Source organism: Eschrichtius robustus, chromosome 2 (genome assembly GCF_028021215.1).
Source record: "Eschrichtius robustus isolate mEscRob2 chromosome 2, mEscRob2.pri, whole genome shotgun sequence".
Classification (NCBI taxonomy): domain Eukaryota; kingdom Metazoa; phylum Chordata; class Mammalia; order Artiodactyla; family Eschrichtiidae; genus Eschrichtius; species Eschrichtius robustus.
In genome coordinates, this window is record NC_090825.1 from 36050223 (window position 1) to 36076489 (window position 26267).

Genomic DNA, 26267 nt, shown 5'->3' on the forward strand with positions numbered 1-26267 from the left:
TCTGCATACAGGTCTTTGGTCTCCCTAGGTAGGTTTATTCCTAGGTATTTTATTCGTTTTGTTGCAATGGTGAATGGGAGTGTTTCCTTAATTTCTCTTTCAGATTTTTCATCATTAGTATATAGGAATGCAAGAGATTTCTGTGCATTAATTTTGTATCCTGCAACTTTACCAAATTCATTGGTTAGCTCTAATAGTTTTCTGGTAGCATCTTTAAGATTCTCTATGTATAGTATCATGTCATCTGCAAACAGTGACAGTTTTACTTCTTCTTTTCCAATTTGTATTTCTTTTATTTCTTTTTCTTCTCTGATTGCTGTGGCTGGGACTTCCAAAACTATGTTGACTAATAGTGGCGAGAGTGGACATCCATGTCTCGTTTCTGATCTTAGAGGAAATGCTTTCAGTTTTTCACCATTGAGAATGATGTTTGCTGTGGGTTTGTCGTATATGGCCTTTATTATGTTGAGGTAGGTTCCCTCTATGCCCACTTTCTGGAGAGTTTTTATCATAAATGCGTGCTGAATTTTGTCAAAAGCTTTTCTGCATCTATTGAGATGATCATATGGTTTTTACTCTTCAATTTGTCAATATGGTGTATCACATGGATTGATTTGCATATATTGAAGAATCCTTGCATCCCCGGGATAAATCCCACTTGGCCATGGTGTATGATCCTTTTAATGTGTTGTTGGATTCTGTTTGCTAGCATTTTGTTGAGGATTTTTGCATCTATATTCATCAGTGATATTGGTCTGTAATTTTCTTTTTTTGTAGTATCTTTGTCTGGTTTTGGTATCAGGGTGATGGTGGCCTTATAGAATGAGTTTGGGAGTGTTCCTTCCTCTGCAATTTTTTGGAAGAGTTTGAGAAGGATGGGTGTTAGCTCTTCTCTAAATGTTTGATAGAATTCACCTGTGAAGCCATCTGGTCCTGGACTTTTGTTTGTTGGAAGATTTTTAATCAGTTTCAATTTCATTACTTGTGATTGGTCTGTTCATATTTTCTATTTCTTCCTGGTTCAGTCTTGGAAGGTTATACCTTTCTAAGAAGTTGTCCATTTCTTCCAGGTTGTCCATTTTATTGGCATAGAGTTGCTTGTAGTAGTCTCTTAGGATGCTTTGTATTTCTGCTGTGTCTGTTGTAACTTCTCCTTTTTCCTTTCTAATTTTATTGATTTGAGTCCTCTCCCTCTTTTTCTTGATGTGTCTGGCTAATGGTTTATCAATTTTGTTTATCTTTTCAAAGAACCAGCTTTTAGTTTTATTGATCTTTGCTATTGTTTTCTTTGTTTCTATTTCATTTATTTCTGCTCTGATCTTTATGATTTCTTTCCTTCTGCTAACTTTGGGTTTTGTTTGTTCTTCTTTCTCTAGTTCCTTCAGGTGTTAAGGTTAGATTGTTTATTTGAGATTTTTGTTGTTTCTTGAGGTAGGCTTGTATAGCTATAAACTTCCCTTTCAGAACTGCTTTTGCTGGACCCCATAGCTTTTGGATCGTCGTGTTTTCACTGTCATGTGTCTCTAGGTATTTTTTGATTTCCTCTTTGATTTCTTCAGGGATCTCTTGGTTATTTAGTAACGTATTGTTTAACCTCCATGTGTTTGTGTTTTTTACATTTTTTTCCCTGTAATTCATTTCTAATCTCATAGCGTTGTGGTCAGAAAAGGTGCTTGACATGATTTCAGTTTTCTTAAATTTACTGAAGCTTGATTTGTGACCCAAGATGTGATCTATCCTGGAGAATGTTCCATGCACACTTGAGAAGAAAGTGTAGTCTGCTGTTTTTGGATGGAATGTCCTATAAATATCAATTAAATCTATCTGGTCTATTGTATCATTTAAAGCTTGTGTTTCCTTATTTATTTTCATTTTGGATGATCTGTCCATTGGTGTAAGTGAGGTGTTAAAGTCCCCCACTATTATTGTGTTACTGTCAATTACCTCTTTTATAGCTGTTAGCAGTTGCCTTATGTATTGAGGTGCTCCTGTGTTGGTTGCATGTATATTTATAATTGTTATATCTTCTTCTTGGATTGATCCCCTGATCATTATGTAGTGTCCTTCCTTGTGTCTTGTAACATTCTTTATTTTAAAGTCTATTTTATCTGATATGAGTATTACTACTCCAGCTTTCTTTTGATTTCCATTTGCATGGAATATCTTTTTCCATCCCCTCACTTTCAGTCTGAATGTGTCCCTAGGTCTGAAGTGGGTCTCTTGTAGACGGCATATATATGGGTCTTGTTTTTGTATCCATTCAGCAAGCCTGTGTCTTTTGGTTGGAGCATTTAATCCATTCACGTTTAAGGTAATTATCGATATGGATGTTCCTATGACCATTTTCTTAATTGTTTTGGGTTTGTTTTTGTAGGTCCTTTTCTTCTCTTGTGTTTCCCACTTAGAGAAGTTCCTGTAGCGTTTGTTGTAGAGCTGGTTTGGTGGTGCTGAATTCTCTTAGCTTTTGCTTCTCTGTAAAGCCTTTGCTTTCTCCATCGAATCTGAATGAGATCCTTGCCGGGTAGAGTAATCTTGGTTGTAGGTTATTCCCTTTCATCACTTTAAGTATATCATGCCACTCCCTTCTGGCTTGTAGAGTTTCTGCTGAGAAATCAGCTGTTAACTTTATGGGAGTTCCCTTGTATGTTATTTGTCGTTTTTCCCTTGCTGCTTTTAATAATTTTTTTTTGTCTTTAATTTTTGCCAGTTTGATTACTATATGTCTTGGCATATTTCTCCTTGGGTTTATCCTGTGTGGGACTCTCTGTGCTTCCTGGACTTGGGTGGCTATTACCTTTCCCATTTAGGGAAGTTTTTGGCTATAATCTGTTCAAATATTTTCTCTGGTCCTTTCTCTCTCTCTTCTCCTTCTGGGACCCCTATAATGCGAATTTTATTGCGTTTAATGTTGTCCCAGAGTTCTTTTAGGCTGTCTTCATTCCTTTTCATTCTTTTTTCTTTATTCTGTTCCGCAGCAGTGAATTCCACCATTCTGTCTTCCAGGTCACTTATCCATTCTTCTCCCTCAGTTATTCTGCTACTGACTCCTTCTAGTGTAGTTTTCATTTCAGTTATTGTATTGTTCATCTCTGTTTGTTTGTTCTTTAATTCTTCTAGGTCTTTGTTAAACATTTCTTGCATCTTCTCGATCTTTGCCTCCATTCTTTTTCCTAGGTCCTGGATCATCTTCACTATCGTTATTCTGAATTCTTTTTCTGGAAGGTTGCCTATCTCCACTTCATTTAGTTGTTTTTCTGGGGTTTTATCTTGTTCCTTCATCTGGTCCATAGCCCTCTGCCTTTTCATCTCGTCTGTGTTTCTGTGAATGTGGTTTTTGTTCCACAGGCTGCAGGATTGTAGTTCTTCTTGTTTCTGCTGTCTGCCCTCTGATGGATGAGGCTATCTAAGAGGCTTATGCAAGTTTCCTGATGGGAGGGACTGGTGATGGGTACAGCTGACTGTTGCTCTGGTAGGCGGAGCTCAGTAAAACTTTAATCTGCTTGACTGCTGATGGGTGGGGCTGGGTTCCCTCCCTGTTGCTTGTTTGGCCTGAGGCAACCCAACACTGGAGCCTACCTGGGCTCTTTTGTGGGGTAATGGCGGACACTGGGAGAGCTCACGCCAAGGAGTACTTCCCAGAACTTCTGCTGCTAGTGTCCTTGTTAGCACGGTGAGCCACAGCCCCCCCACCCCGGCTCTGCAGGAGACCCTCCAACACTAGCAGGTAGGTCTGGTTCAGTCTCCCCTGGGGTCACTGCTCCTTCCCCTGGGTCCCTATGCGCACACTACTTTGTGTGTGCCCTCCAAGAGTGGAGTCTCTGTTTCCCCCTGTTCTGTCGAAGTCCTGCAATCAAATCCTGCTGGGCTTCAAAGTCTGATTCTCTAGGAATTCCTCCTCCCATTGCCGGACCCTCAGGTTGGGAAGCCTGACGTGGGGCTCAGAACCTTCACTCCAGTGGGTGGACTTCTGTGGTATAAGTGTTCTCTAGTCTGTGAGTCACCCACCTAGCAGTTATGGGATTTGATTTTACTGTGATTGCACCCGTCCTACCATCTCATTGTGGCTTCTCCTTTATCTTTGGATGTGGGGTATCCTTTTTGGTGAGTTCCAGTGTCTTCCTGTCGATGATTGTCCAGCAGCTAGTTCTGATTCTGGTGCTCTCGCCAGAGGGAGTGAGAGCGCGTCCTTCTACTCCACCAACTTGGTTCCAAAATCCAAGAATTATATTTTATATATCTTTGTATCTCCCTCAGTTCTTGGCATAGATTCAGTGAATGTTTCCAGTGGGTGGCTGAGTTCTGAACTTATTTGCTCTCTGTTCTCAGCCATGAATAACCCTAGGAGTGACCTATGAATGAATGAGGAAGGTATTTATTGACTCAGGAATGCTTTAGGACTGCGATGAAATGACATATATGGAAATGCTGTGAAAATATAAAACCTTCTATTTGAATGCAAAGAATTATTCACATTTTTAATTGCATGCCTGAACACATCTTGCATGCTCCCTCTTCCTTAGCTTTTTTCATAGTATTCTCTCCTTCTCAAATGCCTTTCCCTTCCTTTTCTTAGCCTTGTAGGAGGACATGATCTCCTTTGATGCCTGGAACTTTGGATTTGTGTTACTCTGCTTTCTGTGTTATTACTTGTTGACTTTTCTTATCTCCAAGTCTGTGACCTATTCCAGTTTAATTCTACAGATGCTTCTAACGGCTGTGCCTCTGAGACTCAGCCCTCAGTACATGTTTGTTGAACTAAAGGACATCTTAAGAATAAGCCCTGGGCTTCCCTGGTGGCGCAGTGGTTGAGAGTCTGCCTGCCAGTGCAGGGGACACGGGTTCGGGCCCTGGTCTGGGAAGATCCCACATGCCTCGGAGCGGCTGGGCCCGTGAGCCACAGCTGCTGAACGTGCGCGTCTGGAGCCTGTGCTCCGCAACAAGAGAGGCCGCGATAGTGAGAGGCCCGCGCACCGCAATGAAGAGTGGCCCCCGCTTGCCACAACTGGAGAAAGCCCTCGCACAGAAACGAAACCCAACACAGCCAAAAATAAAATTAATTAATTAAAATATTTATTAAAAAAAAAACAAAAAACGAATAAGCCCTACCTGGATCGAGTACTTCTGTTCCCATTGTTGCTTTCTGGTGTTTGTAGGAAGTTGCTTCAGGGAGTTGTGGCAGTAGTTATGACATAAAAAATGAGTTAGACCCTTCTTCCTCTGGAAGCTGGAAGTATGTTTATGGAGTCTGCTGGGTTTGGGTGCTGGACCCCAGGAGGGCCCGCATGATGGGGCAGAGCCTAAAGGCATAGTTAGTGGAGTTAGCTGAGGTTGACTGATGGAGTTCCAGGTCCTCTACTTCTTCCCATTTTTGAAGGAAAGAGAGCATTGGGAGTCAGGGGGATGGTGGGAGTGCCTTCCATGTACCCCTGGGGATCTGCCACGGAGGGTGGTTGAGGTAGCCACTGAAGCCTCAGAAACAGCAAAGGTCAATGACACTTCACCTAGCTCAGTTAGAGCTGGCAAAAACTGGCCACTTGTGGGAACCACTGAGAGAATTCCTAGTTATGCCCACATCTGCAAGCACAAACCTATGTGATAAGGTTAACCATGGAATTTTTCTTTCTTTTTTAAAATTGGAGTCATATTCCATGCATGTTTAATTTTCTTGTGATGTACACCTAACAAACATGAATCTCTCATTCACTGAGTCAATCTGGGTTTGGGGGGGTATCTCACAGGATGAATACCCTGCTGCACTGAAAAGTATGCAGGTGTTTTCTGTATAACACGGTGGCTAAACAAGTACTACTGTATTGTACAGTATTTTAGACAATCTAAGGGAAATTATTGGTAATTTTGATTTTATGCAATTTTTGCTGGACAAGCTGACTTAGACAGTAACTTTCATGTAAGATGTGACTGGACTTTATAGCATTTTTTTTTAACTTTCCAGCTACATTAAGGATCAATTAGACTTATGTGACCTAGGCTTGGAATTGAATAGTGAGTTTATAACTACAATTTAAGTGGGAAACGAATTCCAAGTTTTAAATACCTGAATTGGAAACAAACTTTTGAAGCATCTTCTGTAAGTAAAGGACTTGGCAAATAAATTCATTGTAGATGCCCACATTTAACTGTTATTTTCCAACCTCTTTGAATTAGCTGGGTTTTTTTTTTTTTTTAATGTTTTTGATGTACAAAAGGCAAAGTATGTTTTTCTCAGCACATAAATGTTTCGTTTTCTTTCCTTTAGTGATTTACCTTCAAGGAAATTGGGGATTCAGAAAGTTGGGAGCTCCTGTGAACATGGCGAACCTACTGAAAACAGCGGTGGCTGGCTGTTCCTGCCCTTTCCTTAGCAGTTTGGGGCCCTGTAAGGTTCTACCTAGGAAGAAGGATTTTTTACGAACATTTCATACACATCAGGCGCTGTGGTGTAAAGCCCCTGTAAAACCAGGTAAAATCTCACTTTATGTCATGGGAGCCAATAGATCTCCTGTTGATAGATAAAATAAGGCACGCAGTTTTACAGCCCTGTGTTTGCCAGTGATCATTTTGAGTAAAAAAAGAAATGAGTGCTTTCTTATATTTTCCATGTATGGAAGTTCCTGACTGTCAGTGCTAACAGAAAAGAAAATATAACAGAAAAAAAAAAAGTCAAATCAGTTGAGTTGTACCCAGGGAACTATTGCTCATAGTATCTATTTCTCCTAGCAGCTCTTCCTCTTTCCTGGTCGGTGTTGGGGAATTGTACATATATGGCTCAGCTATGCTCAGGAATTAGGAACTAGGTGTATTAATTGATCTGCATTAATGTTTCTTGATTTAGTAAATGGCAACTTCATATCAGTTGCTCAGGTCAGAAACCTTGGAGTCATTCCAGATCCTCATAATCGGTATAGGTCAGCTCTACCTTTTATCTAGAATCTCTCCTCTTCTCACCATCACCACTGTTATCATCCTGGTCCAAGCCACTATCATCTGTCACCTGGATTATTGCATTAGTCTTCTAAGTGGTCTCTGTGCTTTCTACTTCTGTCCCCGACAACAGTCTGTTCTGTACGTGACATGAGAATAATCTTTTTAAAATGAAAGATCATGTCACTCTTCTATTCAAAATTTGCAACTAACTTCCTAGGTCACACAGAGTAAGAGCTGAAGTCTTCTAGTGGCCTCCAAGGCCTTCCTTGCTAGGACCTCCACTTGCTTCTGTTCTGGGGTGCAAGCCAGAAGGAGGAGAGTATCAAAGGGGAACCTTCTAAGCTGAGTCAGATCCCTTTAAGCATCTTGCCCAGAGACCCTCCTAGCACTCTGTCTACACCTCATTGGCCAGAACTCAGACAGGTGGCAATATGTAGCTCTAAGGGAGACTTGGCCATTTAGTTTTTTATTCTAGATGGCAACATACTCAAATAAAAATAGCATTCTGTTATTTTTAGGGGAGGAACAGCATGGTTATTTGAGAGAAACCAGAAGTCTTTGCCGTATAGAATAATTCCCTTTTTGTTTGTAGGACTATTTGTGCATTAAGGACGCCTAAACTGCTAGGTTTTTTGAGTTCTTATGTCTGCCTTTTGTAGATTTCACAGCTCTTTTCATGATAAGTCACTATTGGCAGGGTACCTGCCTCTGAGAGCCCTCAGCCTTATCTTCAGATTTTTTTAAAGTGTTCTGAAAAGCCAGATTATCCAGTGTGATAAAATTGTGTATAAAGTAAAAGTCAGTAACTACTTTGAGCACATGGGAATTGTCCTTGTGAGTGAAAGCGCGGACTTCAAGATCTCTATATCAACTATGCATAAGACTTTTTTTGTTTGTTTAATTTCTGGTTCTTGACTGTTTCCTAGATAATTATTTTTTACCTCTAAAAGATGAGGGTCCTATTTATTCCTTAATATAACCACACTTTCATTACCACATTGAAAAGCATGAAAAGTAATTTCAGTCAGTTTTCATATTTTCTCAATTTTTTCTTTTCTCTTTTTTTTTTTTAACAGTTGCCTTGTCCAAACAGGGTCTCTTTTGATCTGTATGTTCCTCTCCTCTGTTTTCTTTTTAATTTATTTTTTGAAGAATTTAGTTGTCCTGTAGAATTTCTCACATTCTAGGTTTAGCTTATTGAATTCCCTTGGTATTATTTAACCAGTTTCTCTGTCGCTTGTATTTTCTGTAACATTTAGCTAGAGCTAGAGGCTTGATCAGACTCAGGTTTGCTTTTTTTGGCAAGTGTACTTCATAGGTGATGCTGTGTACTATCTGTTGCAGCACATCAGGAAGATTAATCAGTGAGTTTAGATGCTCTCAGTGTGATCCATCTATTGTGAAGTTCCCATCAGTTTTTCACTCAAAGGCTGTAGCAGTCATTTGATTGATGATCATTAACTAAATCTGTGATTTTATCAGGGGCTTTAAAATGGTGATATTCTATCATTTTATCTTCATTTATTAGCTAGAATTTTTCTATTAAAAAATCTTTCCCTGTATTACAGTCATCCCTTGGTATCCATGGGGAATTGGTTCTAGGACTTCCCGTGGATACCAAAATCTGCGGGTGCTCAAGTCTCTTATATAAAATGGTGTAGTATTTGCACATAACCTACACACATCCTCCTGTACACTTTAAATCATCTTTAGGTTACTCATAATGCCTAATACAATCAAGTTTTGCTTTTCAGAACTTTCTGGAATTTTTTTTTTTCTTTTTAATATTTTTGATCTGTGGTGGGTTGAATCCGTGGATACGGAGGGCCAACTGTATTTAGTTACTCTGAGATTGTACTGGAAGGGTGGGTAGATGTTTGATTATTTTCCATTATTTACTAGTTTTGCTAATCTGTTCGTTTTCTTATGTATACATTTTCTACTTCTGCTGTAACAGATGATCACAAACTTACTGGCTTCATATAACACAAATTTATTATTTTACACTTCTGGAGGCCAAAGTCTGAAATGGTTCTCACTTCCAGAGGCTCTAGGGGAGAATCTGTTTCCTTGCCTTTTCCAGCTTCTGGGGACTGCCTGCATTCCTTGGCGCATGGCCTCTCCCTCCGCCTTCCAATCCAGCAGGATAGCATCTTCAAATTATTCTTTGACTCTGATTCTTCTGCTCCCTTCTTCCATGTTTAAGGACCCATGTGATTACATTGGGCCTACCCAAATAATCCAGGATATTCTCCCTGTTTAACGGTCAGCCGATTAACAACCTTAATTCCATCTGCTACCTTAATTCTCCTTTGCCATGTATTGGGTTCTGAGGATTAGGACATGGATATATTTGGGAGACCATGATTCTGCCTACCACACCTTACTTTCTCCAGAGTTGACCAATGAAGCTTTTAGAAAATATTTATCTTTTGAATATTTTATTTTTTGAATTTTGAAATATTTATTATTATCCTGAACTCATGGATTTTAACATCTTTATAGATGTATTTTACTACATTGCAATTAATTATCCTTTTGATGCTCAAATTGGCTCATATTTGGCCAGCAGAAGCCCTTTGTGGTTGGATCCTAAATCCTTTTGGTATGACTTCATTTGTCTTTGGTAGCTTCCTTGGCTTATATGTAGGAGCTAGATAATTTGAGGTTGTCAGATAAGTGAACTCCAGATAAGTTTATGTAATTTAATTTTGCACATTAATTCAAGATATTTGCCAGCTTTCAATTATTTTCCTCCCTCTCTTTTAAGTAGAGAGCAAGATTCAGCATATGTTTGCCTTTGGCTTACTATCAATTTTTACTGCTTAAACAGTGTGGGATCTAAGACTGTATGTCCAAATGCAGCTATTTTAGGTTGATTTAGTCTCTCTAAGGTCTCAATAAATTACTCTGTAGAGATAATTTGATTTATTTTTTTATTATATGTATTCAGAGTTTAGATTGCTAGAGTGGCTTTTCTAAACTTTAGTAAAACTTATATAGAAGCAGACGCTCTTCATTAAAAAAAAATATCTGTTTGTGTCCATATATTGAGTAAAACAACAGAAGAAACTAGTCTACTTTAGCTAAGTCTGGTCTGAACCATATATAAATAATTTAACTCTTGTGTTATACAGGTTCTTTTGTGTTGCAGGCAACACAATCACATCAGGTTATATTTTGTGATGAGGGTTTATTTTTACAGATTCTTGGGAAGTATGGGAGCCCAGGAAACCCTTCATCTACTTCTTGGAAAAGTGGGATGTTATTCTGAATTTCATAGCCATGACTCCTCTGCATGTCCACTAATGATGTTTCTACTACTGTGGCTGCTGACCTCCCTTTGATTATCTCATGGCTGTGTTTATGAATAGCTGCTGCACCATTCTACTCTCTTTGTCCTTTTTGGTGGGTCTTGCATCCAAACTCCCTTTGAGAGAACCTGATTGGGTTGGGTAGTCATTGGCCAACATGGAGTGTCCTCGGGCAGAGTTCCTGTATAAGTCATCTCATGGGCTGCTGGTTTTCCTTAGGTCTGGCTTGTAGACTGTTATCTCTGATCCAGCTGCCGACCCCTGGTCTAATCAGTTGTGGCCAAGAATGGAAGGTCTTAAGATACAACACTTGGAAATCTATGAAGAATCGCCTGTGGCCAAATTGCCAAGAAAAGGACTTTGGGTGTGGCAGGCCATCAAAGTGTCTAGTGTAGGATTGTTTTTCAAAATAGTTAATTACTTCTGTCTTCCTTAAAGGTAAAGACCAGGAGACTATAAACCTGAGAGGGTTAGTTAGATGAGTGGGGTTAGCCTGTTGAGTGGCCTTTCAACGTATTTTTCCCTAAGAATAAACTAAGCTAGTTATAGACCTTGAAGAGAGCCATTTGGTTAAATAAAATATTTAGGATTTTCAGGAGAGTGGGTATAAAAATTTCCAGTCATCTTATCAAAAAAAGTCAAAAAATTATGAGTATGAATCAGGAACATCATTTTGAACAGCAACCAGTATGTGCAGTATATTTTGAACAGACTGCCCATTTCTGTTTTCTGAACCGTATTATTAAAACACTGACTTTTGGTGTTGTTATTTACCAAATTTTTTTTTTTTCACTTTGTTGTAGGAATTCCATATAAGCAACTGACTATTGGGGTCCCCAAAGAGATTTTCCAAAATGAGAAGCGAGTGGCATTGTCTCCTGCTGGCGTTCAGGCCTTGGTCAAGCAGGGTTTTAATACTGTTGTGGAATCGGGTGCTGGCGAAGCTTCCAAGTTCTCAGATGATCACTACAGAGCAGCAGGTGCCCAGATCCAAGGGGTGAAGGAAGTGCTGGCTTCTGATTTGGTGGTCAAAGTAATTATTCCTTTCCCCCTTCCATTTATGGCATGCTGACTTTTCTAGATCTTCTTGTAGAAAGATTAAATTACCTCTTCTATACTTACAGTTTTTCATACTTTTACATGATGCTTTTTTTCTCAAAGAAATGGTTGCATGTTGTGAATATTCTTCATGTTCCAGTAGAACTTTTATCAGGCAATGTGACCTATATTTAACCATGAGAAAAGAAGAAGTGATCTTCCTTTTTACATTTGCTATGTGGAAATTCCCTTCTTATTGCCTAGGGAAAATTTGCGGTACATGGTTCCTATATGTCCACAGTACCCTCAGGTGAGTGTTTAACTGCTTCTAGAATGGAAAGGAGGCATGGAACTCCTCCTGGGACCGAATGTAGAATGATCTACAGGTATGTTCCTGATACCTTGAAGGAACAGTGATTTAACTGACTTAGGTACTATTTCTAGAGAGGGAAGACTATTCTGGAAAAAGCAATGTTGGGCTTAGAGCAGCCTTACCTGCTTTAATAAAAGGTCCTAAGGTAATGTGTAATAGAGGTCTATATGCTAAAGAGCTTTACAAATAAAATCTTGAGTAAAAAATCATGTAGAGAAAAGAAGAGAGACTGTATCTGAACATTAACTTAAATCCTAAGCCTTCTGTAACCAAGGCAAGTAAGGAAGTATGGGTTAAATAAGCATGATTATCTGGTTAAAATAAGCTTCTTACTTTTTCAGGATAGACCCACTTTTTTTCTACATTAATTTCTAAAGGGGAATCAGTAACATCGTTTTTTTAACATACAGTCCACTGAATAACTTGATAGGGTCTTAAATAGTGTTTTTTTTGCAGAGACACAAAACTTTTCTTCTATAGAAAATTAATAACAATATGATATGGAGATAAATAGTAATTCAGTTTAAGTTTTTAAGTGTTTAGGTATAGTGATACTTGGTAATGTAACTTGGTATAATAAAAGAGCTTAGAGAAAATAGAAAAATGAGTATAATCCATTCTAATGTATGTTCTAGTGGCCAAAACCTTTTGAGATGTCCCACAAAAAAGGATTAGTAGGGTGCACATAAGTTTTAGAAATGCTCTGTGTTCCTTTTAGGGATTCACAATGTGTATGAGCATGTTAAATGCACTGAGAAATCCTACAATATAAAAACTTAAGTAACCTTATACTTGTACTAATAAACTACTTGATCTTAGGGTCTCTTTTTTTGAGTCAAGTCTGTTAATATCCTGAGGAGCTAGTGACCCGAAAAGCACCATCAGGGAAACGTTCTAGTGGCTTAACTCACTCAGATGTCAACAGTCTCAGCTGAGCATTTGATAGGGGCCAGGAGAATTAATTCAAAGTTGTCCTCTAATTTTTATTAAATCTATATTATAGATTCTCACTGAGGAAAAATAGACCTTGTCAGAGAGTCTTAATTAAAGTCCAGAACCTAAAATCACATGCAGCACCAGATCAACAACTGAAATGGGAATAGCAGATAAAGGTGTCTCATAGGTAAATTGAGATGAAATGCTGTGAAATGACAGTATTGACCCAGTGTTTGTGTTTCTGTTTCCTTTTAAAACATAAGTCTCAGAGCTGTTTTTTTTTTTTTTCTGTGCTTACTAGCCTAAAAGCACTACTGCTGCAAATTGGGAGCTAATGAAATGATATACTTTAAGATTGATTTTACACAGGGATGTGAAACACATTTTAAAACACCTTTTTAAATGGAATTTTAAAAAATTTGGCTTGAAAAAGTGGACGTTTGAAACTTTCAAGCATGTGCAGTGTGTGTTCATTGACTGATACTTAACAGAATATATTGTAGCTTTTTGCTTAAACCCAATTCAGTAAGGCTACTAGTTTGAGTTGTGTTCATCTATAAATATTCTTGTGGAATTTTAAGGTGACATAAATTGATACATATTACCATGGATATTTTAGTTTATGTTGTTCTTAACTTCTCACCACTCCAAATGTTTGTGCTTGCCAAAATTAATAATAATTGAATCTTTGAACACACAACAAAAACTTCCTGCCTGTTTATTCTAATGTGTCTTAATTTTACCAGAGTAATAGATTTTGGGAGAACAGGTTTGTTGTAGAACCTACATATTTTTTTACTGCTCTACCTGTCATTATCAAACCTGTCCCAACCCTATTTCCAGGTATGTGTGCTCCTTACTCAGACCAGGTCATAGGTTCAGTGAGACGATAGGTGGCATAGATCTTTGTGTGCTTTATTTTGTTTAGGAATTGAGTCAGAAATTTATTGCTGAGAGATTACTTCTGGAGTGTTATTTCAATCATGGCATATTATTTTAATTGTTTTGTTTACTTAAAAATATTATAAAGGCATTTACATTTTTAATTGGTGATGACTTTTTTCTTAGGTGCGAGCCCCTATGCTTAACCCAACGTTAGGTGTTCATGAAGCTGACCTTTTAAAAACATCGGGAACACTGATTAGTTTTATTTACCCAACCCAAAATCCAGACTTGCTAAATAAACTTTCCAAAAGGAAAACTACAGTTCTGGCGATGGACCAGGTTCCAAGAGTCACAATTGCTCAGGGATACGATGCGCTAAGCTCCATGGCCAACATTGCTGGGTAGGTTGATTCTTTTCCATTCCCGCTGAACAAAAGCACAATGGTGCTATAGAAATACTCTCACTGTAGCTCTTCTCTCTTACAATGATTTTACTTGTAATGATTGTTGGAGATTGCAGCCTTCTGAGAGTGCACTTAAATTATTTTTAAGACTTGTATTGTTTCACAGTCATCAGTGGGAAATGACTCTTCACTTTGCATGCTATTGTACACTACTTTTTAGTCTTCATGGGGAGAAGGGAAGTAGTATTTCCTTCCACCAAAGGAAATGACCTTTTTTTAATGAAATGCAATATCTTAATATCTGTTTTCATGAAAAACTGCATGGTAAGTAAACCACAGTGTTAGTAATTTCTAATTATCCAAAAACCTTAATAGAGTAAACTCATATTTTACTGAAGTCGATAGCAAGGGTAGTGATAACAATTTAGAACAAATGATTTAAAATTCACATAGATCTAGTACTGTTTTTCAGACTGTTAGTCATAAAGGATGAGAAAGGGAAAGGGTGCAATGTAGAAAGTCTTATTTTTAGTTTACTAATTATAAGGCTTCTGAGTCTATGCTAAGAAAGTACTTCTGACTTCTGAATACATAATGTCCCAAATTTTGTTCTTTGGAATTTATCTGTTCTTTAACAGGGATACACTGTATTTCATGTGTGTGTGTGTGTATATATGTGTATATTTATGTATATATTAGGTTGAAATTACTGTTTTTTTCCTCAGTTTTATTACAGTATGACTGACATAGAACATTGTGTAAGTTTTGCTATATATATATATATATATATAGTTTTGCTATATATATATAGTTTTGCTATAGTTTTGCTATATATATATAGCATATATAGCATATAGCATATATATATATATGCTATATATATATATATGCTATATATGCTATATATATATATATATATGCTATATATGCTATATATATATATGCTATATATGCTATATATATGCTATATATATATATGCTATATATATATGCTATATATGCTATATATATATATATGCTATATGTATATATGCTATATATGCTATATATATATATGCTATATATATACTATATATAGCATATAGCATATAGCATATATATATATGCTATATATATATAGGCTATATATATATGCTATATATGCTATATAGCATATATGCTATATGCATATATGCTATATATGCTATATAGCATGCTATATATGCTATATATATATGCTATATATGCTAAATATATATATGCTATATATATGCTATATATGCTATATATATATATGCTATATATATATAGCATATATGCTATATGCATATATGCTATATATGCTATATAGCATGCTATATATGCTCTATATATATATATGCTATATATGCTATATATATATATGCTATATATGCTATATATATATGCTATATATATATATATATGCTATATATATATATATGCTATATATGCTATATATATATATGCTATATATATATGCTATATATGCTATATATATATATATGCTATATATAATATATATATATGCTATATATGCTATATATATGCTATATATGCTATATATGCATATATATATATATGCTATATATATATAGCATATATATATATAGTTTTGCTATATATATATAGTTTTGCTATAGTTTTGCTATATATATATATATATAGTTTGCTATATATATATATATATATATATATATATATATAGTGAAATTATTACCACAATAAGTTTAGTTAACATAAATTGCTGTTGTCATAGGGTCAAAAATGGTTGGATATTAGCAGTTTCATATGGTTCAATCTAATATATACATATTGGTAGATTTACCATTTTAATTAGGTTTTACGTAGGTAAATTCATAAAATATTTAATGAATAGGGAAAATGCGTGCACTTGAGGAAGTTTCATCTGGTGTCAAAACCCATATTGATAACTGAGGGCTAACTATGGCCAAGATGGCAATAAACTTCATTCGCCCACCAGCACTAATGCATTCCCCATTGATTGCCTGGACCACTGTGTATAAAAGAATTCCAAGGCCCAATCAGCTCAGAGGAATGTGGCTGTGACTGAGTAACCATGCCTGCCACGGGGCAGGGATAGGAATAGCTATGTGAGTACAGTGTATTGCTGACTCTGCCTGGAGAGTGGGAAAAATCTGGAAGTCAGATGATGCTTATGAAATCAGCTCATCTAAGAAACCTGTTGAATTAGATTTTAAGCATGAAAACTATTAGTAGTGACAAATTGCTAATATGAATGAGGCACCGACAAATGAAAATGTTTAAAAAATAAAACGGTGCATGAAAAAAGACTAACCTGAATAGACTCTTAAAGCTAACACACGAACTGAAAGTTTTCTTAGGTTTCATATCTTAGATGTAGCATATCAAATGTGCCACAGATTCTACTTTGGGTTTCACCTTGTTCACATTTGATATAAATGAGATGCAGTAAACAAAAATGACAAGTTAACAACACATTTTGTTGTCCTTATGTAATATGGCAAGTGGTTGGTTTGAAGATATTTCTTGTGATGTGAATTAATACTAAGGGACAAAATAAACTTTTGTCATATTTATTTAGTTTTGGAAGAGTTATGCAATGTGGGACTTAAAATTTTATATAGGAAATGTACAACGTAAAGTTTTAAGGGCGCTGTTGATTTTTGTCATGTGAAATGCACATGTGTGAAAGGTTATCCCAACCAGTAGCTCTAGATCAGTGGTTTTCAGCTGCAGAATCTTTTGAGCAAATGAAATATGAAGCAATATAAACAAATCCAATAAGAACAGAGTGGTCTTCATTGAATTGAGGGATGGAAGGGTGTCTAGAAACATTCTCTCTCCGTTCTCCATCCCAACCACAGTGGCCCCAGAGTTGGCTGAAATTTGAACTTTTGGGGATCCAGGGACACAGTTTAAAGAATCACTGTCTTACGTCCTGAGCTGATATATGCAAAAGGCATAGTTTGAGATGAATCATCTAGTATACTTACCCATACAATGTGTGATAAGTCATTACCTAACTCACACACACAGCTGTATTACCGTGAAGACGTGCTCCTTCTGGTTCACTGATGTTCATTCTGAGCCTTTTTGCTTTCATCAAAAAAAAGGCCCACTTTTATCACCTTTTCCCACTATCAACGTTTTCTTGTACATTTTCTGTGTAATCAGTCTCGTTTTTGTTTTTTTCCAGTATAACAACTGAATCTTTTAAAACGTTAATTCCAAAATTAATTCCTTATAGTGACCTTTGAATCTTTATCATGTTTGCCCTTTGAAAATTTCTATCACTTGGATTCAGAACTAACAAATAATGTAATCATTAAAATATTTTTCTGCTCTAATATGATTTAACTTAAAGTAATAGTGGTAACTGTTCCATGCTTTTGCATTAATTATTATATCAAGTATTATTTTACAAAAATATGACCAGAGAAAGGTTTTTTTTGTCAACTAGCAGGTGGATCTTATCATTATAATATTTGCATTATGATATTAATCTGTGTATCATAATGTTAAGGTAGAGTGTGTGTTACTGAGAGTGTGCAAAAGTGCCTTTTAAGTATAATATGAGAATGAAACTAATGTAATAGGAAATGAAATTAGTGTAATAAAAACATCCTGTTAAAGAAAAGGTGGTATAAATTACTAGTTTTTGACACATAGAGCGTTTCTTTAGCTAAAAACATATTTACCAAGCACTTATTGTAACAGGTTTTATGATAAGGGCTTTACCTGCATTATCTCATTTAGTCCTCACAACACTAAGAGACTCTTTGTTCCCATTTTAGAGATGAGAAAACCAAGGATTAGAGAACTAAAGAAATTTGCCCAAGGTCACAAAGCTAGTTAGTGATAGAACTTGGACTTGAACTGAGGTCACTCTGTCTCAAAATCCCATGGTTTCAACCATTAGAGATCAAGGGAAGTGTTTTTTGTTGTGAGGTTGGAATTTTGAATTTTATTATGTACAAGCATATAGCCAATCTACTTTTTTTAATTTAAAAGATTTTTTTCCTCTATTATGTAAAGACTACACAGTCAACAAGGAAAATGTGGACAATAAAGTAAAACAGAAAGTTTGAAGTATCTGTAGTCCCAGCTGCCAAAGAAAACCATTGTTAGCATTTTCTTGTCTTCCCTTCATTTCTTTTTTGTATCCCAACTGAGCCTCTGTAGTGCTCATTACGAAGAGGTCAGAGAGCGTCACGGGTAAGAGTGTGCCTCTGTAGGCAGCATGCCAGGGTCAGATGTCTGGCTCTGCCATTTACTAGCTGAGGGACCTCAGTCAAGTCTCTTCACCTCTGTGTGTCTGTTTCCTCACCTATAAAATGAAGATAATAGTTATACTTATCCATAGGATTGTTGTGAAGATTAGGAGTAAGCATATATACAGCACTTAGAACTGTTTTTGACAGATAGTAGTCACTATAAAAATGTTAGCTATTATTCTTTAATAATTTCTCCTACATAAACTTAAGTTCTTTAATTTTATAGAATTATTTATCCATTTATTTTTCTATTTTCTTAAGTTACAAGGCTGTTGTACTAGCGGCGAATCATTTTGGACGTTTTTTTACTGGTCAGATCACAGCTGCTGGAAAAGTTCCTCCAGCTAAGGTAGGTAAAACTAATATTTCTTCATACTATGAATTAGGCAAGAGTATTATAGTTTTTAAATAGTTATTTAAAAATGTTTTGTTTGCAAATGATGACGTCCGTATCATATACAAATATATGGCAGAGCCTCAAAGCTACTTCAGGTTACTTGAAAACAATGAATTTTGACATTTCTGGAAGTTCAATTTTTTTTTTTCTGTTTTTCACTTTCTAACTTGAATTCTTTTTTTTTTTTTAATTAATTAATTTATTTTTGGCTGTGTTGGGTCTTCGTTTCTGTGCAAGGGCTTTCTCCAGTTGCGGCAAGCAGGGGCCACTCTTCATCGCGGTGCGCGGGCCTCTCACTGTCGCGGACTCTCTTGTTGGGAGCACGGGCTCCAGATGCGCAGGCTCAGTAGCTGTGGCTCACGGGCCTAGTTGCTCCGCGGCATGTGGGATCTTCCCGGACCAGGGCTTGAACCCGTGTTCCCTGCATTGGCAGGCAGATTCTCAACCACTGCGCCACCAGGGAAGCCCTCTAACTTGAATTCTTAAAGCGATTTTGGATGACTTGTTTATTAGTAATTGTTTAAAAAGCCTCGTGATACATTCAGCAAATTCTCAACTTCCCAATGATTGTGACACATTGGCTCAGGAAAGACTTGGTTTTCTCACTTTTTGCCAGATTTTGGGTCAAGAGGACAGGAAATAGTAGGTGGTATAATCAGGGTGTTTGGCAGGGGAAAGGGTGCAGTTTCTTTAATCTATATTGAGAGCAGAGAAGAGCAGTTGATGAGAGGTGGTGGTGGCTAGGTGAAAGAATAGATTATGCTGTGACCCTTCGAGGCCACGGACCCTAAATAATAGTGTAAGCCTTTTAGCAAAGTATAGGAAACAGGACCTTAAACATTGTCATCTATCTGCAGAGTATACTCTGTAGGGTGCAGGTTTACGTGGTGCTTCCTGCTCTTAATTACTTTGTTATATCAACCCAGAGCTCTCACACAAAAGAAATCTCCTCGGAAAAATGAAAAAAAGACAATAGCAGCTTTGAGAAATCTAGTTATACATGGCTTTAAAAACAGACCAGGTGAAGACAGTGGCACGTGGTTCAAGTGGAGGCCAGAATACTTAACAAGAGAGTATGAGCAAGCAACACAGAGGTGTGATATGTAAAGTGATTACATCTGACTTCTTTCTCAGGATCATAAGAAAAGGTCTGGCCCTCATGGTGGCCAGAAGTTGGCTGCTGTTCTTAAACTGGCTGAATGCTTTGATGCACAAATCCACTACTCAGTTTTGGTTAGAATCTGTCCGGAAGGTGAGAGGAAAGCTGTTAGTATAAGGGATTAAAAAGTGAAACAGAAGACAAGAGGTGTAAAGGAAGGAGAATCAGTCAGCTTTTAAAAGGTGGAAAAGTGACTCTCTTTACTGAAAATTTAAATTGCAGCTTAAGGGATTTTAGTTACATGTCAGAAACACTTTCCTGATATTGAAGAATTGGACAATAGATGGACTTATCAAGGTAGATTGCTTAGGGACTTCCCTGGCAGTCCAGTGGTTAAGACTCCGCGCTTCCACTGCAGGGGGCGTGGGTTCGATCCCTGGTCAGGGAACTAAGATCCTGCATGCTGTGCAGCACGGCCAAAAAGAAAAAAAAAAAAAAAAAAAAAAAAAAAAGGTAGCTTGCATAATATTTTATTTGGGTTTCCTTTAAACATGGTGTGTTCTTACATGTCTAGAATGAGCTAAAATCAATCGGTTGATGGCTTTTGACGTGCCAGGCACTGTTCTAGTAGCTGGGGATATGGCATGAACAAGGCAAAAAAATCCCTGCCACAGAAATTTACACATAGTAGGGACCACAGTGAGGAGATAAATAAACCATCAGACACATATGGGAGATCATTTTAGATATAAAAGAAAAGAACAGCATGATACGGTGGTGAGTCATAGGAGCAAGCTACTGTAGTTAGGGTGATGGGGAAGGCACCGCTGACATTTGATTGGGACCTAAAGGGTGGGAAGAAAGAAAGCGGGGTTCAGGATTCTAGGCCAAGGGAACAGCACATATAAAGGTGCTGTGATGGGAAAGAATTCAGTGTTTCCAGGAGAGTAAAGAAGGCCATTGGTCTTCGAGTGTGGTGAGCAAGGTGGAGAGTGATCTGAGATGATGTTGGAAAGGTAGGTCAGGGCTGGATGATGTGGGGCCTTTCTTATAGGTCATGTTACAGAGTTCAGATCCTCTTTTTTCTTTTTTTAAAAAAATTTATTTATTTATTTATTTATGGCTGTGTTGGGTCTTCATTGCTGTGCATGGCTTTCTCTAGTTGTGGCGAGCGGGGGCTACTCTTCATTGCCGTGCGCGGGCTTCTCATTGTGGTGGCTTCTCTCATTGCAGAGCACCGGCTCTAGGCGCCGCAGGCTTCAGTAGTTGTGGCACGTGGGCTCCGTAGTTGTGGCTCGCGGGCTCTAGAACGCACGCTCAGTAGTTGTGGCGCACAGGCTTAGTTGCTCCGTGGCATGTGGGATCTTCCCAGACCAGGGCTCGAACCCGTGTCCGCTGCACTGGCAGGTGGATTCTTAACCACTGCACCACCAGGGAAGTCCCAGATCCTCTTGCAGATGAGGGAATGTCTGATTTAGGATTGTTTAGGAAAAACTCCACTCCTGCTCCTGTGTCTCTCCTTAACTTTCATATAGAACACTTCACTTCTGATACTTCCAGTCACCAAATGTGTGGGGATTTTCCCCACACAAAGCAATTCTGTGACACCAGCTGGGTGCCCTACAATTTCACTTAATTCTGAACCTATCTGCGTGGGGATAGCATCAGATCTCACAGGTTAAGGACTCAGGCCCACAGGACTGTCCCCACCCCCCTTCAGATGCCAGTCACAAGTCTAGGTTGTCACCTGTGCTTCTGACAGGTTGGCCGTAAGTCAGAGGTTCCCACAACCCCCCTTGGGTTCAATTAATTTGCTAGAGGTGCTCACAGAGCTCAGGAAAACAATTTACTTCCTATTTACCAGTTTATTATGAAGGCCTATGATAAAGGATGCAGATGAACATCCTGTTGAGAGAGATGACTAGGGAAAGGTATGTGGGATGGGGTGTGGGGCTTCCATGCCCTCTTTGGACACCATTCCTGGAAGCTTCCGGAACCTCCTGGAACCCTGTACGTTTGTGATTTTTATGGAGCTTCATAATGTAGGCATGATGGATCATTAACTCCATTTCCAGCCCCTCTTCCCTTTTTGAAGAATGGATTCTGTCTTTTAAATTATGAGGTCTTTTGTTATTTCTTGATTCAGGATAACTTGGCCCAGTCCTATGACTTTTACTTATTTTAATTTCATTTTTTTTTTTTTTAGTGGTGGTGGGGCTTCGGTGTGTGGAGTGGGGATTGGTGCCTTGGAGCCCAGCAGCGTCTTGTTCCCTCTGGTCCCTCTTTGTCCCCTTTCTTGTAGACCCCCCAGAGAAAGCATTCCCATTTAGATCAATTCACACAATCTCTGAGACAGTGCCCCGGGGTCACCAGAGCACAGTTCCACTAGCCTAGTCTTCTTAAAGAGGCAGAAGAAGTGGGCGTGAGGGGTGGGTGGGAATTTATAAACTTCACTCTTTCTGTGGGTGGCTTGTTTTTTTTTTTTTTTTTTTGACTGCGAAGTATAATAGGTCTTTTCTCTGGAAGGCCCATTCCAGATTACATTGTTCTTAGTTTGTTTCTTAGAAGGCGGGGAGACTCTTGTTTCTGAGGAATTCTATGATTTTCTTGGCTCTGATCCTTCCTTGGTTAGGGAGATTAGTTACATTGCTTTGGATTTCAGGTGCAGTTCATTGAAAGTGGATCAAAATTAGGTGGTTGGTCACCTGCTGTTCCTCTTAGAAGCTCAAAATAGGAGTAGGTGTTTCGCCAAAGTTGTACCCGTCTTTGAAACTTATTTTGATATTTTATGAACATAGAAAACCTTAAAATTTGAGAGGGGAGAGGGAGCTAGAATACTATAATATATAGTATTAGTAGAAGTAGCTTTGATAGTGTGGGAAAGAACCTGTCAGTCTTTAACATATGTAACACTGATGGTGTTGTATGTAGCTTTTACACTGAGATGCTGAGAGTCACACTAGTTTTAGTGAAGTTTTTGGCCTTTGCCATCAGCTTTAAAAAACTTTTTAAGGGCTTCCCTGGTGGCGCAGTGGTTGAGAATCTGCCTGCCAATGCAGGGGACACGGGTTCGAGCCCTGGTCTGGGAGGATCCCACATGCCGCGGAGTGACTAGGCCCGTGAGCCACAACTACTGAGCCTACGCGTCTGGAGCCTGTGCTCCGCAACAAGAGAGGCCGCGATAGTGAGGCCTGCGCACCGCGATGAAGAGTGGCCCCCACTTGCCGCAACTAGAGAAAGCTCTCGCACAGAAACGAAGACCCAACACAGCCATAAATAAAATAAAATAAATAAAAATAAAAAAATAAACAGGAGCTGTTGTTTAAAAAAAAAAAAAAACTTTTTAAAACAGTGGTGGTCCAGGGGAATTTCCTGGTGGTCCAGTGTTTAAGAATCCGCCTTCCAAAAAAAAAAAAAGAATCCACCTTCCAATGCAAGGGACTTGGGGGTTCGATTCCTGGTTGGGGAACTAAGATCCCACATGCCGCGGGGCAGCCAAGACCGCGCGCGGCAACTACTGAGCCCGCGAGCCACATCTAGAGAACCCGTGTGCTGCAAATACTGAGCCTGCCCACCACAACTAGAGAGAAGCCCCTGCGCTGCAACAAAGAGCCCGTGCGCCGCAACAAAAGGTTCCACGTGCCGCAAGGAAGATCCCGTGTGCTGCACCTAAGAAAAAAAAAAAACCCGAAAAACAGCGGTGGTCCAGGTACAGAGTAGCCTATCCACACAGTACATTTATTCAGGGCTGATCATCACCACCAGCACCACCTGGTGTATTACTGCATGCTGACTGTGTACCCGGCCCTGAGAGTTACTAGCGGATGATTTTACATAATCAGTTGATCATGAACTTTATTTAAAACTTACGGGTTCTGCCTTCTTTCCTAGATTCTGATAGTCGGTGGCGGTGTGGCCGGGCTGGCTTCTGCAGGTGCAGCAAAGTCGATGGGTGCAATTGTTCGGGGATTTGACACAAGGTGAGGGTTTTACTAGCGATTGCTGTTAAGATAGAAACGTTTTGTTTTAGGTGGATGTTATGCTTTCCTTTTGCAAATTGAAGTAGCACGCTGAAACTGCTCTGTAAGCTCTTTTCATTTAAAAGTGTATCCATTTGTTCAAAGTTAACTCAGTGAAAATGTATTACTTAGTGGAAAAAAAAAAGTTTAAGGACTCATGCCCAGTACAGCAGAAATAATTTTAAAAAATTGCAAACGAACTGCTCACACTCAGTCTTGTATTTTCATGTAGATTAGCAATGGGACCAGAGTTCTCTGTATCCTGACTTTCTACCATGTTGCTCTGCTGTGTTTTATTTCTGCTCAGAATGTGTTTAGTCACTAGGTAGGGCATGAACAAAGATGTTTGTGAGTGTGAAGAAGGGGAGTAGTATGGGAGACATCTTGGAGAGCAGACTGGGGTGGGGGGTGAGGGACGTGTTCGGCTTCGAACAGACGGAAGCAGATAAAGCTGACTGGGCAGCAGTAGAGCCGCCAGGTGAAAGTGCTTGATTATGTTCATTGCATATTTCTTTAAAGCAGACACATCAACATTTTCCTGGAATTTCTTTAAAGTAAAGAGAAGTTGAATTAAAATTGTTCTTCATTTCAGAAGACACTAGATACTAGCTTTTATTACGTGTTTTTTGAGTATTGTTATCATTTATGCGTTCTAATACTTTTTTAAGGTTGAAACATGTAGTTAGTTATTATCCGTTGAAGTCGGTAGAGGAAAAATACCATTACTAATCTTGAATATAGAATGATGAAAAAGAAATGTAACCATTCAAAGTTAAAAAGAATATGACATTTCAGAGTAAAGGCTGTTCCAATAGAATATGGTTTACAGTGCTTACCTGGAGTTTAGAGGGGTGATGTGCTGATAAAATGCTGTCTTGCTGAAATGAGAAAAGGCATTTCTGAAGTAACCAGGACACAAGCCAGGGATAGCCACAGTTAAGTATGTCATTAGTCCTAGCTTTTAATTTTTAATGTTTGCAGATGTGAAGTTATTGAAGACCCCCCAAATCTGGCAAAAGTAGGTTGTTCAAGTTTTCATTGTAGTGGACAATACTATTAAAGTGGAAGTGTATATATTTGACTTGGAGATGATGTGAAACTCAGTGTTGGGTTAACTACTGAGAATTTATAAAAGTTTTGTTGATGTCTTTGGTTTAGATTATGTAGAGAGTAGACAGCTAGAATATAGCTTTTGCTTAACTTCATTTTTATTTACAGTTTATTAAGATAACTCAAGTATACAGTGAAGAAAGATGTGGCTGATCTGATGTAATGCTTTTCTTATAATTATAGCTCATTAGTTAATCTAATCACTATTTTGAGACTGGGGGTTAGTATCATGTTATAAATGTGAAATCTAAATATGTTGGAAAACACACTTGATTATAAATTCTTGTTGGAAAACTGAATGGTATTATTTTCAGTTAAACACCCTAAAAGCAAGGAAAACTCATTGCCTAGCGGCATTATATGGGTGTGATTTTCTAAATTCTTTCAGACAATAACTAGGAAATTCCACTCTTGCCTATTGTCTCTATTACAAAGTTTATAAAGTCTTTACTTTCCTTTTTTGGTGTGTATTCCAAAAAGATTTATTTGCAAAAACAATTGGCCGGTCAAGAGCTTTAGTTTTCAGATACCTGTACTAAATGCTTACTCTCTTCCAGGCATTGTGCTCTATGCATTATTTGTTCTTTATTGTAAGTATATGAAATAGGAATAAATAACCCTATTTTACATAATATTAAAAGAAATATAAATCAGTTTAATAACTTATCCAGTTTACTTTTTCTGATTATAAAAATGCTTATTTTCCCAATTCAGAAAAATATAAAAAAGTACAAAAAGTGAAAATAAAATACCCTACAACCCTGCTAGAGATAACTATTAACATTTTAGTATATGTTCCCTTTTCTACACATTAATTAAAAATGTAATTTTACTAATAGTACAATTTAACTTACTTTTTTACTTTTTTTTAACTTAGCAGTAGATCATGAAGCTCTTTACTTATCTGCAAATATATTTAATGGCTGCACAAGATTCATTGTATAGAAATACAGTGACTTGGGGCTTCCCTGGTGGCACAGTGATTAAGAGTCCGCCTGCCAATGCAGGGGACACGGGTTTGATCCGTGTCCGGGAAGATCCCACATGCTGCGGAGCAACTAAGCCCGTGCGCCACAACTACTGAGCCTGTGCTCTAGAGCCCGTGAGCCACAACTACTGAGCCCACGTGCCGCAACTACTGAAGCCAGCACACTCTAGGGCCCGCATGCCGCAACTAGTGAGCCTGCATGCTGCCACTACTGAAGCCCGCACGCCTAGAGCCTGTGCTCCACAACAAGAGAAGCCACTGCAACGAGAAGCCCGCGCACTGCAACCAAGAGTAGCCCCCGCTCGCCACAACTAGAGAAAGCCCGCGCGCAGCAATGAAGACCCAACGCAGCCAAAAATAAATAATTAATTAAGAAAATAGACATTTCTAAAACTTTTAAAACCTGTATCCCTTTGGATAACACCAACTCAAATTGGCCTAAACTATAAGAAAATGTGTTATCTCTCCGAAGTGAAAATCCATGGAAAGGACTCCCTTTTCAC

The 26267-nt window shown here is 38.2% G+C and overlaps 1 protein-coding gene across 4 annotated transcripts in view; it reads left to right on the forward strand.

The window, feature by feature from the left end:
• NNT (nicotinamide nucleotide transhydrogenase) overlaps positions 1–26267 on the forward strand; it is a 96378-nt gene that overhangs the window by 4711 nt on the left and 65400 nt on the right. For 3 of the 4 annotated variants that reach the window (XM_068535313.1, XM_068535314.1, XM_068535315.1), the window contains exons 2-6: positions 6257–6460; positions 11042–11271; positions 13654–13871; positions 18413–18500; positions 23539–23627. In XM_068535313.1, the coding sequence (XP_068391414.1) occupies positions 6310–6460; positions 11042–11271; positions 13654–13871; positions 18413–18500; positions 23539–23627 (776 nt within the window). In that variant the 5' untranslated portion in view covers positions 6257–6309. Of the gene's footprint in view, positions 1–6256; positions 6461–11041; positions 11272–12690; positions 12773–13653; positions 13872–18412; positions 18501–23538; positions 23628–26267 lie in introns of those variants that run through there. The other variant, XM_068535316.1, reaches the window with a different exon arrangement.